Raw genomic sequence first — 16,246 nt, forward strand, 5'->3', positions numbered from 1 at the left:
CAGGTAATCCACCCACCTGGGCCTCCCAAAGTGCTGGGATTACAGGCATGAGCCACCATGCCTGGCCCCCTCATTCTTGAAGGGGGATCTGAGGAGCACATCACAGTGTCCTCCACAGGAATTTTCTAACCACATTTCAGTAGGGTACTCCTTTCTGTTAGCAGGGAATCTCCATACTCTCATTAACCTTCTTTATAAAGTTCAAGTATGTTTATGAGGTAGAAGCATTAAGAGTCACAGACAGTCTTTTCTAAGCCTCAAGACATCACTAACACCTGGTTGGTATTATTAGGTTGGTACAAAAGTAATTGCGGTTTTTGCTGTTCAAGGTACATTTTACCTTTTTAAAATAGTAACTACCACAATTACTTTTGCACCAACATAATAAAATTTAAACTTAGGTATAAACTTATAACTGAAGTATAAACATCTTTTGCCACCTTTGGAGGGAAAATTTGTATTTTTCCTGATTAAAGTGACAGAGCCTCTGACTTACAGATTTGCTCTACTTGGTATGCATGATTGATGCATTTAGACTCCAATTCAATAGAGTAAACAATAAAGCATCCGTTCGGTTGTAATCCCTATCCAAATCTATCCATACACATGGTCTAGCCCAGCGCATTTATATCTATTAATATCTCATTGTAATAGCGGCCATTAATTTTACACATTTATAATTGTGTCATGCAAGTACCAATGAAACATTTCTAAACCTAAAATCCATAAACCCATATAAGACTACAAAATAGATGATCTGAAAGCTCTATCATCACCATCGGCCAAAATAAGTGAACATGGATATTAACAAACTTCTAGAGAATGGAATACTATAACTCAATGAGAGACAAAACAAGATTGGAAGGGTATCAACTCCACACATATAACCACTCACGTATGTTCGTTCATTCATCTAATCAACACAATGTTATGATGCCTGATTTGTCCTGGGCACTGATCTAGTCATTGGGAAATGAATGATGAGTAGTACATAGTTCTCTCTACATGGAGACCGACATACAAAGATGTCAAGGGCAGGATAACCTGGGAAGGGATCATGAATTAGTCAGTCAATGGGTGAAGGAACAAAAGATAAATGCAACGACAAAGATATGAGCCCAGCACTATGGGCATGCTCTGTGGAAATTGGAGGGGGCCTCCAAAGTACAGAACAATGATACTCCCTTTATAAAGATACTGGAATTTTCTGGGCACACAAGGGGGATAGGAAGAATTCCAGGAAGAATGCACTGCAGGGATAAACATTATGAAAGGGACAGTTAAATCAGAGTGGTGTGAGGATGTCATGAGAGTTGTTCTTAAAGTCAGTAGGAAAAATAAGAATCTGAGATACTTGTTAAAATGCAGATCCCCAGACCGTGCTTTTAAAGAGACTGAGCAGAACTGGGGGTGACACTCAGGAATCAGAATTCCCACCAAGGGTCTCCTCTTGGCTGAACAGCAACACTGCTAGTAACCACTTTAGTCTTGACTGAAAATGTCTTAGATTTTCACCTATCAACATGTTTGCTGTAGATTATTTGATATTTGCTGGTAATTGATATTTAGCATCTTTAAATGGTTTTCTTCTATTCCTATTTTTTCTTCATTTTTATTCAAAGTGGCTGATAAATTACATTAAATAACTTTTGAGTATTTCTTGATGGAATCATTTTAAAATGCCTGTTTAAATATATTGAAGCAATGATATCTGCTTCACAGCAGCTGATGATGTGAAACGCATATGCCTTTGAAGAAAGGAGCAGTCTCTTATTTTGATGAGGCCCTACTATGTGCTAGGCATTTTACATTACGTCCATTGAATCTTTGTGAGACTTCTTCTGTACAGTTTGCATTTTTTAATCTCTGTTTTACATACCAGGCAACTGAGATTCAGAAAAAGTTGAGTGACTTGTCCAGGTCACACAGATGCAAAAATAGAAGTAAAAATGGCCTTAAAGTCACAGAAGCAAGGAAGGTACAAGGTCTAGAGTTATCTAAAAATTGATGTCATTTTTTTTTCTTTTCAAGAACAGAGTACCACCCTGTTGACTTTAGCTTTAAGTCTTTTAAATTCATCTTGTTTCTTCACTCATTACACAGGCACTTACTGGGGTTCACTGTATGTGTTAGGAGTTCCATGAAGAACACTCTAATGAGCAAGCAACATCCTTAACACACATTTGCTCCTGCCCATAATATAAAGCAACTGCAGTTCAGAGAAAGGCGCCATTCTCACAGGTGGAGAGAATCATGGGAGACTTCTTGTAGAAGGCAGTGTTTGATCTGGACTTTGAAGAATGACGTAGGATTTGAATATATTGAGATGGAGGAAATTGGAAGCTATAGAAAAGCCCAGGAGTCCCATGGAGTATCTGCAGACAGAAACCAGCCCAGGTCACGGTTTTCCGCCTTGGAGACACCTGCACAAGGCATTTGTCCAAGGCTAAGTGAAGTAGTTACGTGCTCTCTCTCAGCCAGAACAATTGGTAAACATCTTCGCGCTTTCTCAAGAACTACTACACTAAAATACCTCTGTTCAAAACAATTACTGTGCCCATCACACACCTTGAGGTAAATTAACCTGTGGACATATGCCAGCTCTTAATATCCTTTAAAAAGGCAAACACTGAACAATTGAAGTTGTTGGGGTCTGCTTTACTACAGAAAGGCAAAAAGGGATCCCAGAGAAGCATTTTTGTCAGCTCAGAATGTGAGGAATAGTAGCTGCTATTTATAAAATACCTACTGTGTGCCAGCCACTCTACATGTACACTCTCTCACTGCCCTTCACCAAAACACTGGGAAGTCACCGCTGTTATCACGATTTTCCAGATGAAGAAACTGAGGCTCAGAGTGGTTCTATGAGTGTTCCAGGTGGAAACAATCTCACAGGAGAGGCAAACCTAGAATTGTGAAATAGGCCTGACACCAAAACCCACATTATTCACATTTGTGTGTGTGTGCACTGGAGAGAAAATAATGGGCCTTATCTTTAACTATCCTGTGTCCCTGGGTCCCCAAGTCCCTCTGTTCCATAGCTCGATTTTTATTGGGCTATTACTTATCCTGGTCATTAACACCCCTTTTGCAACCTCTTGCTCTAACCCCTTGGCTACCTCTGATGCAGCAGCTCAGTGCCCTCAGCTCTGACTCATCTCAGCATGTTGCCTGTGCACAGCACTGCTTGGAAGACCAGCCACATCACGTGGCCAATCCCCAGGACAGCAGAGACAGGACTGACCCAACAGCCTCCTTGCCAGCCCGGAATAGCTACCACTTCTTATCCCTAGCAGGGCACTGTGGCCATGCACAGAAACGAGGCCCTACAGGCAGACAGGTACATTTGGTACCCGGCTCTTCTGCAACCTGGCTGATGTGCTCCAAGCACATGGTCCAGGCAGAAGTGCCCCCATCTCCCAAAGAACAGGGCTTAGTAAGAAGAATGGGTAGAGCTTGTGGGCCATGTGGTCCCGAGCTCAAACTTAACCCTGCTGCATTCTGGCTGTGAGCAATAGACAAGTCTTCAAACTTCAGTCTTAACATCTAAATAAAATCAACAAAATAACATATACTTTGCAGGGCTTGTTATAAGCATTGGGTGAGTATATATAGTAGGGACCAACTGGTAATGCCTTTCAACTTCTGCCCTTTTGTAGTCTGGTATAGGGTGTGCCTTATTCACTTTTGTGCCTGCAGTATCAGGCACAGGGTAAAGTACATAGCAGGAGTTCAATAAAACAGGATGAATCTTGAACCTCACCCTCTCCCTACTCTCAAAACTCTAGGGCAATAATTGGCAAACTGTGACCTGTGGGCCAAATCTGGCCCACTGCTTGGTTTTTTAAAATTAAGTTTTATTGGAACACAGCCATACTGATTCAAACACATCGCCATGACTTCATGCTACAACATCAGAGGTGCATAGATGCGACACAGAACACATTGGCTTGTAAAGCCGAAAAGATTTACTGTCTGGCTCTTTATGGAAAATATTTATGGACCACTGTTCTTGTGTAGGGATACTTTCAGTGATGGAGAGCACTTGACGGCCTCTTTATTTTGGGGGAAAAATAGAATTCCTCTGCTCCTCCCCCACCATACTTTATCTCCTCTTTCCCTAGTTTATTTTTTCTTCTTAGCTCTTACCACTACATACTATTTATTTTTGTTATATATGTTGTTTATTTTCTACCTCTTCTACTAAAAAAGCTCCACGTGTGTAGGGATTTTTGCTTGTGCTAACTCCTATATACCCAGAACCTTGTCCAATGCCTAGCATATAGAGGGCATTCCACAAGTATTTGTGGAATGAATAAACACTGATTTCATTGAAGAGATTGGTTAGTCAAAGTGTGTTGAAGAGAGGACACCCTTTGGCTAACCAATCTCTTCAGTGAAATCAGTGTTTATTCATTAAAAGGACCAGGGGCTCCTAATACCTATGAGGAGGGTATTACTTTTCCTATTTTATAGATAAGACGAGTGAGACTCCAGTTAAGTCAGTGATTCTCTAACGTGTATGAATCACCTGGGACCTTGTTATGATGCAGATTCTGATTCAGGGGTCTGGGCTGGGGCCCTTGATGCTAGATCTCTGACAAGCTCCCAGGTGATGCTGATGCTGCTGGTCCATGGTCCACACATTGAGGAGTGAGGCTTCAAGGCTCCCCCTCGGGGTATATACTAGCACATAAGGGGACATCCTTTCCTTTCTGTTTCCTCTTCCTCATCTCCATGCCTCTCTCAATCCTATGGTCTCCGAGTCCTGTCCCTCCTCCTCTCCTACACTGTTGCCTGTGACCAAACACCTAGCCTCCAGACCTTCCCTTCCATAGCCCCCGCCTCCAGCATCTTCAGCCCCTTCCTTCTGCCCAGGCTCCTCCACTATAACTAAATCTCTGCCCAGGACTTTCTAATCCTTCTGGAGGCCAGTATCATGTGTCTCCTCCATTTTACAAAAAAACGTGATCCTACTCATGGTCCCTAAGCAGGATGGCTTCCTCCTAAATCTTCATCCCTAAAACCTGTGCAAGTGATTTCTGATGGCCAAATGTCAAGGTCATGCCCAAGCCCACCCCCTCCATCCTCTGCGGCATCTGCTATGGCCAACTAACTCCCCCTGCTGCAAAAACCTTCTCCTCTTGGGCCTTATGTTTTACTCCTATCTGTCTGTCTGCTTTGCCAGTTCCTCTCCTCTTCTATTTCTATAATCATGGTCAGTTCCTGGGCCTCAGCCCCTGGCCCTTAGCCCTCTGTTCTTGTCCTCTTTCTTCAGGCCTGCTTTCATCCACCTGGCACTCTCATCTGCCACCACTCAGGGGAAGGTTCCAAACATCCATGTCCCACCTAGACTTCACTTCTGCATTTCCAAGTTCCCAATGGATGCTTTTGCTTGGGAGCTCCACCAGCATTCTCATTGCAATATATCCAGAGTCATACGCATATGACTCACATGACCATTTCTCACCCCAAGAGGTCTCTATTTCCAGGATAATCTGTTCTCCCTCCCATCTACTTCTGGGTAGCTTTGGGGGAATGATTTAGCTTCTCAGAGCAATTTCTCTCCCATTAAATAGGGATAATGGTACCTACCGAACTAGGCTATTCAAAGGACTCAGTGAGCAAATGTATGTACAAAATACTTGGCGTGTGGTGGTGGTTTCCTATTTTCCTCTCCTGTATAAATGATTAAACATATCTTACCTGTTCAATCCCTTTAAGTCTAGGAACTGGTTCATCTCTCACAAGTGCTTGGTGGTAGTTGGGATGGGAAGATGGTGCTTAAGAGAAAAACCTAACCACCTAAGGTTTCTCTATAGAAGGCAGGCTATTTGCAGTGGCATACAATATATGACCCTCATGGGGGCCCTGAAGTTGGTGAATATAAGATGAAGATAATTATGGAAACCCTGTGTCCTATCCAGATGCTTCTGCATCCTGCTACTGGTATGAGCTTCCTGCTCGGGGACCTGTGGCACAGAACTTCAACCAACTGAAAGGCCTGTAAATCACTGGACCTTCAACTGCAAGTATGTGCAGATCCATCCTCTGTCCTCTCACACTGCTCATCTTGGTATCCACCCCAGCACCCAGCACACAACACTATATAAAGTGGGCATTCAAAGACCCTGCTAGACAAACTGGCTGATAGAGGGATGGAGGTGAGATGCCAGAGGTGGTGATGGGTCCCTGTATACCCACATCTGCTGTGAAACATGCAAACCCTAAGAGGCCCTGAAAGAACAGAGGGGCTCTCAGGGACTGCCATTCGTGCCATGAACCCTGTGGTTTCTGAAAGGGGAAATAAACAAAACTAATATTTCACAAGTGTCAACTTTGTGCCAGGCACTTTACAAAATCATCTCATCTCCTCTTCACAACAACTCTGTGAGTCAGGCACTATTACCCTCATTTAATAATTAAGAGAAAAGAGAATCAAAAGGTTTAGAAAATTTGCCCACGGCTCTATAACCATGATAGAGGCAGGACATGAGCCCAGAGCTGCATCACTCCAAAAGCTCATTCTCCTTCCACCATAGCAATGACACACCATATTGTTTTGTACCTCCGTTCCTTTGCAGATGCAGTTTCCTCTAATCAGAACTTTAATTTTTTCAGTAATGTATAAAGCCATCTCTGAATACACTGATAACTATCCCCTGCAATATAAAAAATTTGTCACTCAACTAAGTGCTCCTGTACCACAGTATGTAGAGGCGTCTCTCAGCTGACGTTTCTAATAGGTGATGTTATGCTAGTCTCTCAGATAGGTTTGAATACTGTGAGGCTGAACCTCTGGGTTCTAGTCATTTCTTTTTTTTTTTTGAGACGGAGTCTCGGTCTGTCGCCCAGGCTGGAGTGCAGTGGCCGGATCTCAGCTCACTGCAAGCTCCGCCTCCCGGGTTTATGCCATTCTCCTGCCTCAGCCTCCCGAGTAGCTGGGATTACAGGCGCCTACCACCTCGCCCGGCTAGGTTTTTGTATTTTTTAGTAGAGATGGGGTTTCACCGGGTTAGACAGGATGGTCTCGATCCCCTGACCTCGTGATCCGCCCGTCTCGGCCTCCCAAAGTGCTGGGATTACAGGCTTGAGCCACCGCACCCAGCCTCTAGTCATTTCTTCATCTACACTGTCTGAAACATAATGTGCATGTTCAAAGCATGTTTGTGGGATGAATTAATAAACACATGGCATAAGTGATCTGGTACTTCCAGTATTGGTGATGGGGGTCCATTTGTTCCCATATAACATGAGGGTGGTAGTACCCGTCCTAAAGACCTGTGGACCCAACACTGAGCAGAGGGGATGGGGCAGCCTTTTGCTGGCTCCATCTTTATCTGTGAAGTCCTCAGCAGGTAATGCTGTTAGGCACAGCCTCTCTCATAAAGCTGAGTTTGCCAGAGGTGAGGGAAGACATGGAGTGCTAAGTAATACACTTTACTGGAAGCCAGGCATTACCTGTTTTAATGCCACTCTTTTGCTAGCTGGATGTGCCACGAATTCACATCCTTCAGTCTCTTTCTAAGGTCCCTACAACCTCTCAATTTTCAAAAATAGAAAGTGCATATTAGGAATGTAGGACTAGTTCAGGGGCCTTCTAACTTTTTATCACCAAGGATCTATTGTACAGAGTTGTTCTCCTTTGCTCTCATGTTTTGAGAATCTTTGTTGTTGTTGTTATTTATTATTATTATTATTTTGAGACAGAGTTTTGCTCTTGTTGCCCAGGCTGGAGGGCAATGGTACGATTTTGGCTCACTGTAACCTCCACCCCTGGGTTCAAGCAATTCTCCTGCCTCAGCCTCCTGAGTAGCTGGGACTACAGGCACCTGCCACCACACCCAACTCATTTTTGTATTTTTAGTAGAGACGGGGTTTCACCATGTTGACCAGGCTGGTCTTGAACTCCTGACCTCAGGTGATCCACCCGCTTGGCCTCCAAAGTGCTGGGATTATAGGCGTGAGCCACCACACCCGGCCCTCTGTTTTATTAATAAGGAAAATAATCACTATTTTTTAGCAAGTGCAAAAAAACGGATAAGCAAGCACCCATCTATAACTTCCAACAAAATGCGTTGATAACATAAGATAAATAATGCTAAACACCAAACACATAATCCCAGCCCAAAGCAAAGACACTGGATGTTTCTTTCACCTGTGAGGCTGGTTCTAGATCAAGTAATGAATCCCTGCAGATTTTCTGAAATAGCAGAAACAGCCAATGAATTCCTTTCTAAACTTTGAGCCCCCAGGGCTACCCATTCTCCAGGTAAAAACAAATGGATTCAGAAGTTGCTAAGACTGTGATTCTGTCTTATGTGTGCAAGTCCTACAGCAGGATTTGGTCCCCTGCTTGATGGAATTCAGGGATTCCTAAATAGAAAATTGCACTCACAAAGGAGAAACAGCCCTTCACATCTCTAAAAATAAGAGGAAAAAAATCCAAGATGGCAGAAACATAACGAACTTGAACAATGACAGTACACTTTCAAATGGAACATATTTATGCAAAATAAAAACTTTAAGGCTACAGATAGCTTAGACAGAAGTGAAAATGAGAAACTAACAGACACTTGGTTGGTGCAGGAAATGCATGCTACAGGTTCCCTTACAGGGCACGAAGCAAAGTTAACACCAGCTCGATACTTACAAGTAATAGGAGTAGGAATAAGCATTTCTTCTATATATTGATGGGCAGTCAGATGAAGGAAATGTCCAAAATGGGGGAAAAAGAAAAGACAAACAAACAAGAATTAGATTTTTAATGAAATCTTGATTCTTAGAAATGCACATATTATTTCAGCATCCCTAAGCTCAAGGAGATGCAAGTTCCTCTACTAATCATCTTCGCTGAGAATCAGATATTTCCAGTAGTAGAAGAAACAAGAGAGACCTCTTCTATAATAGGGGAACTCATGGCCTCACACAGAGGAAGCCAAGTTTCATGTTGGCTGTTGTAGTTGTTTCAAAGTTCTTCCTTATGGTCAGCCAAAACTAGCTTCCTTATAATTATGATTTTTTTTTTGGTCGGCGGGGGCTGGGTGGGGGTATTGGATCAGCTCTCAGTGGCTTCCTAGGACTAGTCTACCACTCTTCCCTATGATAATGTACTGTGATCTAAGCAACACCAAACTTCTTCTTTCTCCTCTATTTCAGAAGAGACAGAATCACATCAGAGTCAATTTAGTAAGGTCATACCCAAAGCAAGGAAATCATATAGCCAGTGCCCAAGAAGGCTGCCCAGTGATCTGCACTTCCTAGTATTCAGGCCCTTGTGGAGTGCCCTTCCACACTGAGTCAGGGCTGGCCCTGTGTGAACAGAATGTGGTAGGAATTATGTTCTGGGACTTTCCAAGCTGGGGAAAAACATAAGAAGCCTCTCAGCTCTGTCCATAACTCTCTTAGAACCCTCAGTCTCCATAGAGGAAGCCCAATTTCCCTGAGGCTACCATGCTGGAGAGATCACAGGAGAGCCTCTGAGACTACATAAAGAGAAAGAAATGTCCCACCAGCCCCCAGCCATTCTACTTTCAGCCAATCAAGATACCTCAGCTGAGACCACTGACATCGCAGAATAGAAATAAGTCATTCCCTTTAAGCTCTGCCCAAAGTGAAGACACATGAGAAAAATAAATAACTGTTGCTCTTTAGGTCATTAGATTTTGGGGGTAGTTTGTTACATGGCAGTAGATGACCAGCACAAAGTCCAACCTTATCTTGGAAGAGCACTGTACTGAGAGGGAGGAGTTCCAACCTTCAGTCTGAACAGACTCTACCTTGAATAAACTCTCGGTGCCTTCATTTCTGCATCTGTCCCTTAGGTGCATTAAACTAGATCAGTAATTTTCAAACTGTGTTCACAGAAGTCTGGGGGTTCTATAGCAGGCACTGTGTAATGAAGAAGGAGGGTACTGAGCAAGTGAGGCTGCTGGCCCCCACCATCCACCACAGCACCTGCACTTTAATCTATTTTATACATTGAAGTTTCATTTAAGATATCATATGTCTGAGAATTCCATTCTCTAAAAGAAAGCTTGCCAAATCACTGGCTTCAATCTCTCTCCAATGTCCCTACTGGCTCCTGGCTTCTAAGCAATCACAAAACTCAGATAAAAGCATGATATTCCCTTTGTTATGACTTTTCTTATGTTGTAAGAAAATAAATAGGCATGTTCTTATTTCACATCAGATTTAGCTATCGTGACAATAAGTGATACATTTGCAGATTGAGAAAAATGGCTAGATAATTCAGGTCTCCAAATATCCATCTGAGTAGACAAGAATGGTTTCCTTTTTTCTTGAATTATTTGATTACTTGCAACCATTATCCCATTTGCTTGGTACAGGAAAATACAGTCTTTATAACTGCGGAGTGGGGGGACATGTCTTCATAGCCCTAAATTTTCCCATCTCAAGTAGGAAATATCCAAAGCTCCCAAGATGGGGCTATCTCTAGTCTTTCTTTCATCAATTGGCAAAGCCCAACCCTACATACCAGAAGGAAAGTGAGTCTAAAAGATAGGAAGCCACAGAAGAAGGAAAGCCCCACACCTCCTTAAGGGGCTGAGCTGGGGAAAATGAGCCACAGTGCAGCAAGATCTGGTCACAGAGAAAACTGTTCAATATCCTAGACTGAAAGAACGGTGACCCTAGATGATGAGAAGGTGAAGAACTGGGGACTGCGATGAGTGGGAATTGGAAGCTCCTACAGAAAGTCATCAAATCCCCCTCACCAGCCATATAGGTTGGCACTGTAAGGAGATCATTTCTCCACCTCACTGCTGGCAGGTTCAGTGTCTGGAAAGTGATTCCCCTGGGACATAAAACTCAGGATCCATTTGATGAAGACTTATAGGACACCTGTGTTTTCTGTATTGTCAAGAACAATGAGCTGAGAATCAAGAGGCCAGCATTATAATCTCAGATCTTTCAATTGCTCATTGTGACATCTTGGACAAGTAAGTTCTTCTTCCCTTTGGACCTCTATTTCCTGATCCATGCACTAAGGTGGACAGCATAGATGACTGACAGCTCAAACAGCTTTGAGGAGTGGAAATACAATAAGCCTTAGCATCTCAGCACCATCACCTGACTAACTGCATGACCTCGAACAAGTCACTAAACAGCCCTGAGTCCCAGTTTCTCTCTCTCAAGCTTGGGGGCAATAATTATGTATTCCCAAGAATCACCATAGGCACCAGCATTGTATTAATCTAAATTATACTCACATTAGATATGATATGTAATATATAAAGTATTTTATGTAAATTACATTAATCTAAATTGATATTAATCTAAACATCTGGAATGTATTAGGGCTCAATAAAGGGTGGTTTATGTCTGCACCTCATCCACAGACATAAGGTTTACTGCTTTTTATTCTGGTCACCAGGAACAAAGTGTTCCCCTCTTTAGGAATAATAAGAACAAATACTTATACAGCACTTACTATGTGCCAGGTATTGTTCTCAGCTTTAGCACACATTATTAACTCATGTATTCCTCACAGCTGCCCTAAAAGATAGGTATTATTGCCATTCCCACTATTCTGATGAAGAAACTGAGGCAAACAAAAAGTAACTTCATATCACACAGCTAGTAACTGGATTTGACAGCAACATGGCTCTAAGGCTTATAGCTCATGTTCTTGACCTCAAGCCTGTGCTGCTTTCAAGGAAGGAAGAAAATGGATATATCTTGAGAAATTTGGGGAGTCAGGCATTGGGATGTCACAACTTACCTCTTTCAATCCTCCCCACAACCCTGAGGAGCAGATAAAATTACTCTCACTGTCCATATCTCACTAGGTCAAAGGCTCTGTGTATCTTTGGACCAGGTGCAAGGCTTCCATTTCGAGCTGGATGCCCTTACTGTCAGCGGCCACCTCCTCCTCAGCTACATTGAGCATTCATTCTGACCTAGTTTTTCTGCTGTCAACCTTCAGGATTCACCTTGGCCTGAGCCGAGAAAACATGCTTCCTTCTTCACCTTCAAACCACAGACCACCTTTTCCAAGTTGCTTTTCTGAGTTATCCTGGGTGTCACCAAAAGCCTTCTGGTGCTGTCTCTGACCCAGCAGGAAGGCAACTCCAGGATAATGGTAACTGACAAACTTCTATTCATTGAATCTTTTTTCCCAATTAAACTGCAAAGTCTTCTAGGTCAAGTATCACAGGTCTTTACTCTGTGACCAAAACAGTTTACATGTGTGTTTTTTTTTCTAAACCTTGAAGAAGATTTACTGAAGGTCTAAATTTACAAGAATACAGTGATATTGCAAGTAACAGATTGCCTGAAACCAAAAATCCTAAGCAGGAAGACAGCTGTGCTTAGAAAACAAAACAAAACAAAACAATAACCCCAAACTTAATAAATCACATACTGCAGAACCTTATTTCAGCCTGCTGACAGGATTGACTTCAGGCACAGTTTTCTTTTGTTCCATACAATTTAAACAGGACAAAGTTGTCTATCTAACCACCCATTTGACTTTCTACCCATCCATCTAGATCATAAACCCACCCGTTCAGCCATCTATCCATCCATCCATCCATCCATGAGCCTATCCATGCATGCATGTATGTCTGTATGCCTGCATGTATCCATCCATCCATCCATCCATCCATCCATCCATCCATCCATCCATCCATCCATCTGTCCATCCACCCACCCACTCATCCATCCAATAATCCATCCATCATCCATTTATCCATCTTTCCATCATTAATCCAGTGGAAACTTCTCAAGGGTCTATTATATCCTTATCTCTGTCAAGTACAGACAGAAAGACAAATGAGATCCTAATCTAGTCCATATGTCTTATGAGAGAGTCAGACAAGCAAATTATAAAGCAGATGATAATAGCTATCACTTAAATAGTGGGAGAACAATTCTGTGTCAGGTACTGTTTTAAGTATATTGCATGAACTATTTTATTTAATCTTCACAGTAACCTTATGAGGCATTATTATCCTATTTACAGATGAGAAAAGTGAGGCTCAGAGAGGTTAAGCAACTTTCTCATGTTTACACAGTTGGTAAGTGGCATGGCAGGGATTTGAATCCAGGGAGTCTGATTTAAAGAGCCTGTATTAATAGCTATTATGTTGTATTATCTTCTGTCATGATCAATTCTATGATAAGGCAATGCAGGGAGCTGTGAGTCTATACCTGGGGATAGGGGTGAGGAGGGAAAACAGGCAAGATAGCCCAGAATCTGGGATGCCTGAGTGGTAAAGTAAAAGAGAAGTCAGATGGAGGAGAGGAGAAGGGAATGTTTAGGCAGACGGAACTGTGTTTGTGGTTTGGGCAGATGGGTTAACAAAGTGGGAACAGAAAGATGTTGGAAGGGCTAGTTCCCAAAGAGTTTATGGAGCTTGGTCTCAGTCCCATAGGTCACAGGGAAAACCCAAGAAGTCACATGACCAAATATTTGTTGTAGGTGAATAATTTTTAGCAGGAGGGTGAGGAGAAAGTCAAAGGCAGAGTGATTGTGGTTACACAATCACTGACTGGCCAACACAAGAAATATTTGTTGGGGGCTTCCTTTGCAGGGGCCATGGGGATGGGGAAGGTCAGCAGTGTGCAAGGCGGTTAAGACACAAAATCAAAAGGTGATTAAAAGTGAATACATTGAGGAGGACTTCCAAGTTCCCAGCTTAAGTGGCTGCCCACGTGAGTGCAAGCAGAAGGAGCAGGATTTAATTTTCAGGTGTAGAGGAAGGAGCAGTTTAGAACAGGATGAACAGAAGATGACATATTTTGTTTGGGCGTTTGGGCTTTTTTCCCACCTCAACAAATCACTCAAAATTATGCCACACAATTTGGCATCTCAGCAGGTCCTGTTTTATATTTAATCCAGATTAGATGATGTTTCAGAGTATGGACTCCATTATCAGATTGTCCAAGTTTGAGACCCAACTCTGCCATTTATTAGCTATGTGATTGCAGGCAATTTCCTTAAACTCTATTTCCATTTCAGTTTTCTGATCTGTAGTACCCTTAATAAAGTGCACTGCCTCTTTTAGCTTGGCCTGAGTTAGCTTTTCTGATTGCCTCATTATTTTGTTTCGTTTTGTTTCTGGGTAGACAATGTGCCCTCTGAAGGCGCAGACCATGGTATGTCTTCCACACACTGCCCTCCAGCCTTGCCTTACCACCCTCCTACCACAGGACTTGGTGTACAAACCATCAATGCTTAATGTTGACATTTAGGTCTGTTCTCCGAGTGAAGCTCTCTTGTACAATGCATAGAGAGTTGATCTGTTCTAATTCCACTGGGTTCTCCCATTCAATATGTTTTTAGGAAATTCTCAGTATTTACAAGGCACACTGGAGATGAGGATGAATCAGAATAGACAGCTGATGGTCTAGTGAGGAAATAGGATGCAAATACAAAGGAAAAGTATAAGGCAGAAAACAACATGAGTCCTCGCAGAGGAGATCCAGATGGTGAAGAGATTCTGTCTAGATCAAAGGTCAGGAAGGGTTTATAGGAGAAAGTGGCTACTGAATTAGTCCTTAAACATGGGTAATAGCTGGTCACATGGAGCTGAGAAACACAGGCTTTGAAGAAGAAAGTTCATAAGCAAAACTTACGGAGCAGAGGTGAGAGACTTTAGCAGACTTGTCAGAAAAACTAAGAAAAAAACCCCAGAAAAACCAAAAAGTTAAGAAGAACTAAGAAACTTGTTTCCATATGGGCAGGGAGACAGTATCACTTACAAAATTCCCCAGGTGACTTAGACATGTGCTTCTTCCCTCACTCCCACCTCATGAACCATGGCTATGGAGAAGAAGCCATTGAAGGGCTTTAGATGACAGGTTTGGGAGTACGAGCTTTATTTTTTAACATGATGCTGACTACAGTGTGGAGGATAGGTTGGAGGAGTGGGGCACAGTTAGGAAGGTCAGTGAGGAAACTCATGCAATAGGGCTATAGAGGTCTGACCCAGGGAAAAGACAATGGAGGAAGAGGAGGGTGGAGGGGAGGGAAGGAGGGGGGGAGGGAAGGAGGGGGGGAGGGAAGGAGGGGGGAGGGAAGGAGGGAAGTGGGGAGGGAAGGAGGGAAGTGGGGAGGGAAGGAGGGAAGGGGAGAGAGAGAGAGAGAGAAAGAGAGAAAGAGAAGAGAGATAGAGAAAGAGAGAGAATGTGACTAAGAGAATGTAAATCATCCAGGGCGTTGGAATCCCATCTGTTTGATGATGGGATAGGAGGTAGTGCCTTTGAATGAGATGGGAAACAGGTTGGGGAGTAGGTAATGATTTTGGCTTTGACTATGAAATGCCTGAGGGATTTTTCAAAGTAGATGTCCAGGGGCAGATGATATGGATAATGGTGCTCTAATAAGAGAGGACTGATCTTCAGGCCAGCAAAACTACAACCACTGGGTAGTGTGATAAATACACAAATGAAGACTGGCATGTATGGCACAGTGGTTGCATGCAGAGGAGCATCATTGGATCTTCCTGGGGTAGGAGGCTGGTGGGTAACATTTGGGAGACCTACTAGGAAGAACAAGAGGCTGAGAGTCAGAGTGTGATAGGAACTTTGTAGGTTAAGAGAAATCTCAGGACATTTCACTGAGGGAAACAGCATGCACAAAAGACAAATATAGTGAAATTGGGAAAAACAAGCCCCAGAGAGGAAAGTGGTACCAGAAGGTGAGTCACATGTTTCTTAGTTCAGGATTTGCTTACTTCCTGTCAGTCTCCATGGACTGACAGAGTAGAAGTTAGCAGCATGAGCTCTAGAGACACAGAGACTGGGTTTCCACATCAACTCTGCCCAAAACCTTCACCAACTCACATGATCTTTTTGAACTTCAGTTTCTTCTTTTCAAACAAACAACAGACCTACCCTACTATGATTATTAGGAAGATTAAAATCAGAATACGGCTGCAGTTTAAATGAAAAATGATGCAAATTATGTCAGTGTGTGAGCATTGATTGCAACCCTGCCATTAGCATATTAGTAATGGGTTTGGAGCTGGCTTGGTACAGTTGATGGTCATGTGGAGATGAATGTTTCTATAGATAGTGCGCATTGCAATTCCTTAGGCAGGTTCAGGGAACAAAGCCTATTTCAATAATTAGCTCATTTGATCTTTAGAATAGCCCCATAAAACTGGCTACCTTTCGTAGAAGGGAAAGCAAAGGCTGAGATTTGTTAAGTTGCTTCTCCAAGGTTAACAGCAAATAAACAGGACTAAAAATTTGGGGCCAGTTTTTCTGATGCTCTGTC

General features: G+C 42.8%; 1 protein-coding gene across 3 annotated transcripts in view; it reads right to left on the reverse strand.

Annotated features, from left to right (window-relative positions):
* Window positions 1–16,246, reverse strand: part of PTPRT (protein tyrosine phosphatase receptor type T) — a 1,118,573-nt gene that overhangs the window by 145,231 nt on the left and 957,096 nt on the right. For all 3 annotated transcript variants that reach the window (XM_028828430.2, XM_077949122.1, XM_028828427.2), the window contains one exon: window positions 8,654–8,683. In XM_028828430.2, coding sequence (XP_028684263.1) covers window positions 8,654–8,683 — 30 coding nt within the window. The remainder of the gene's footprint in view (window positions 1–8,653; window positions 8,684–16,246) is intronic.

Source organism: Macaca mulatta, chromosome 10 (genome assembly GCF_049350105.2).
Source record: "Macaca mulatta isolate MMU2019108-1 chromosome 10, T2T-MMU8v2.0, whole genome shotgun sequence".
NCBI lineage: Eukaryota > Metazoa > Chordata > Mammalia > Primates > Cercopithecidae > Macaca > Macaca mulatta.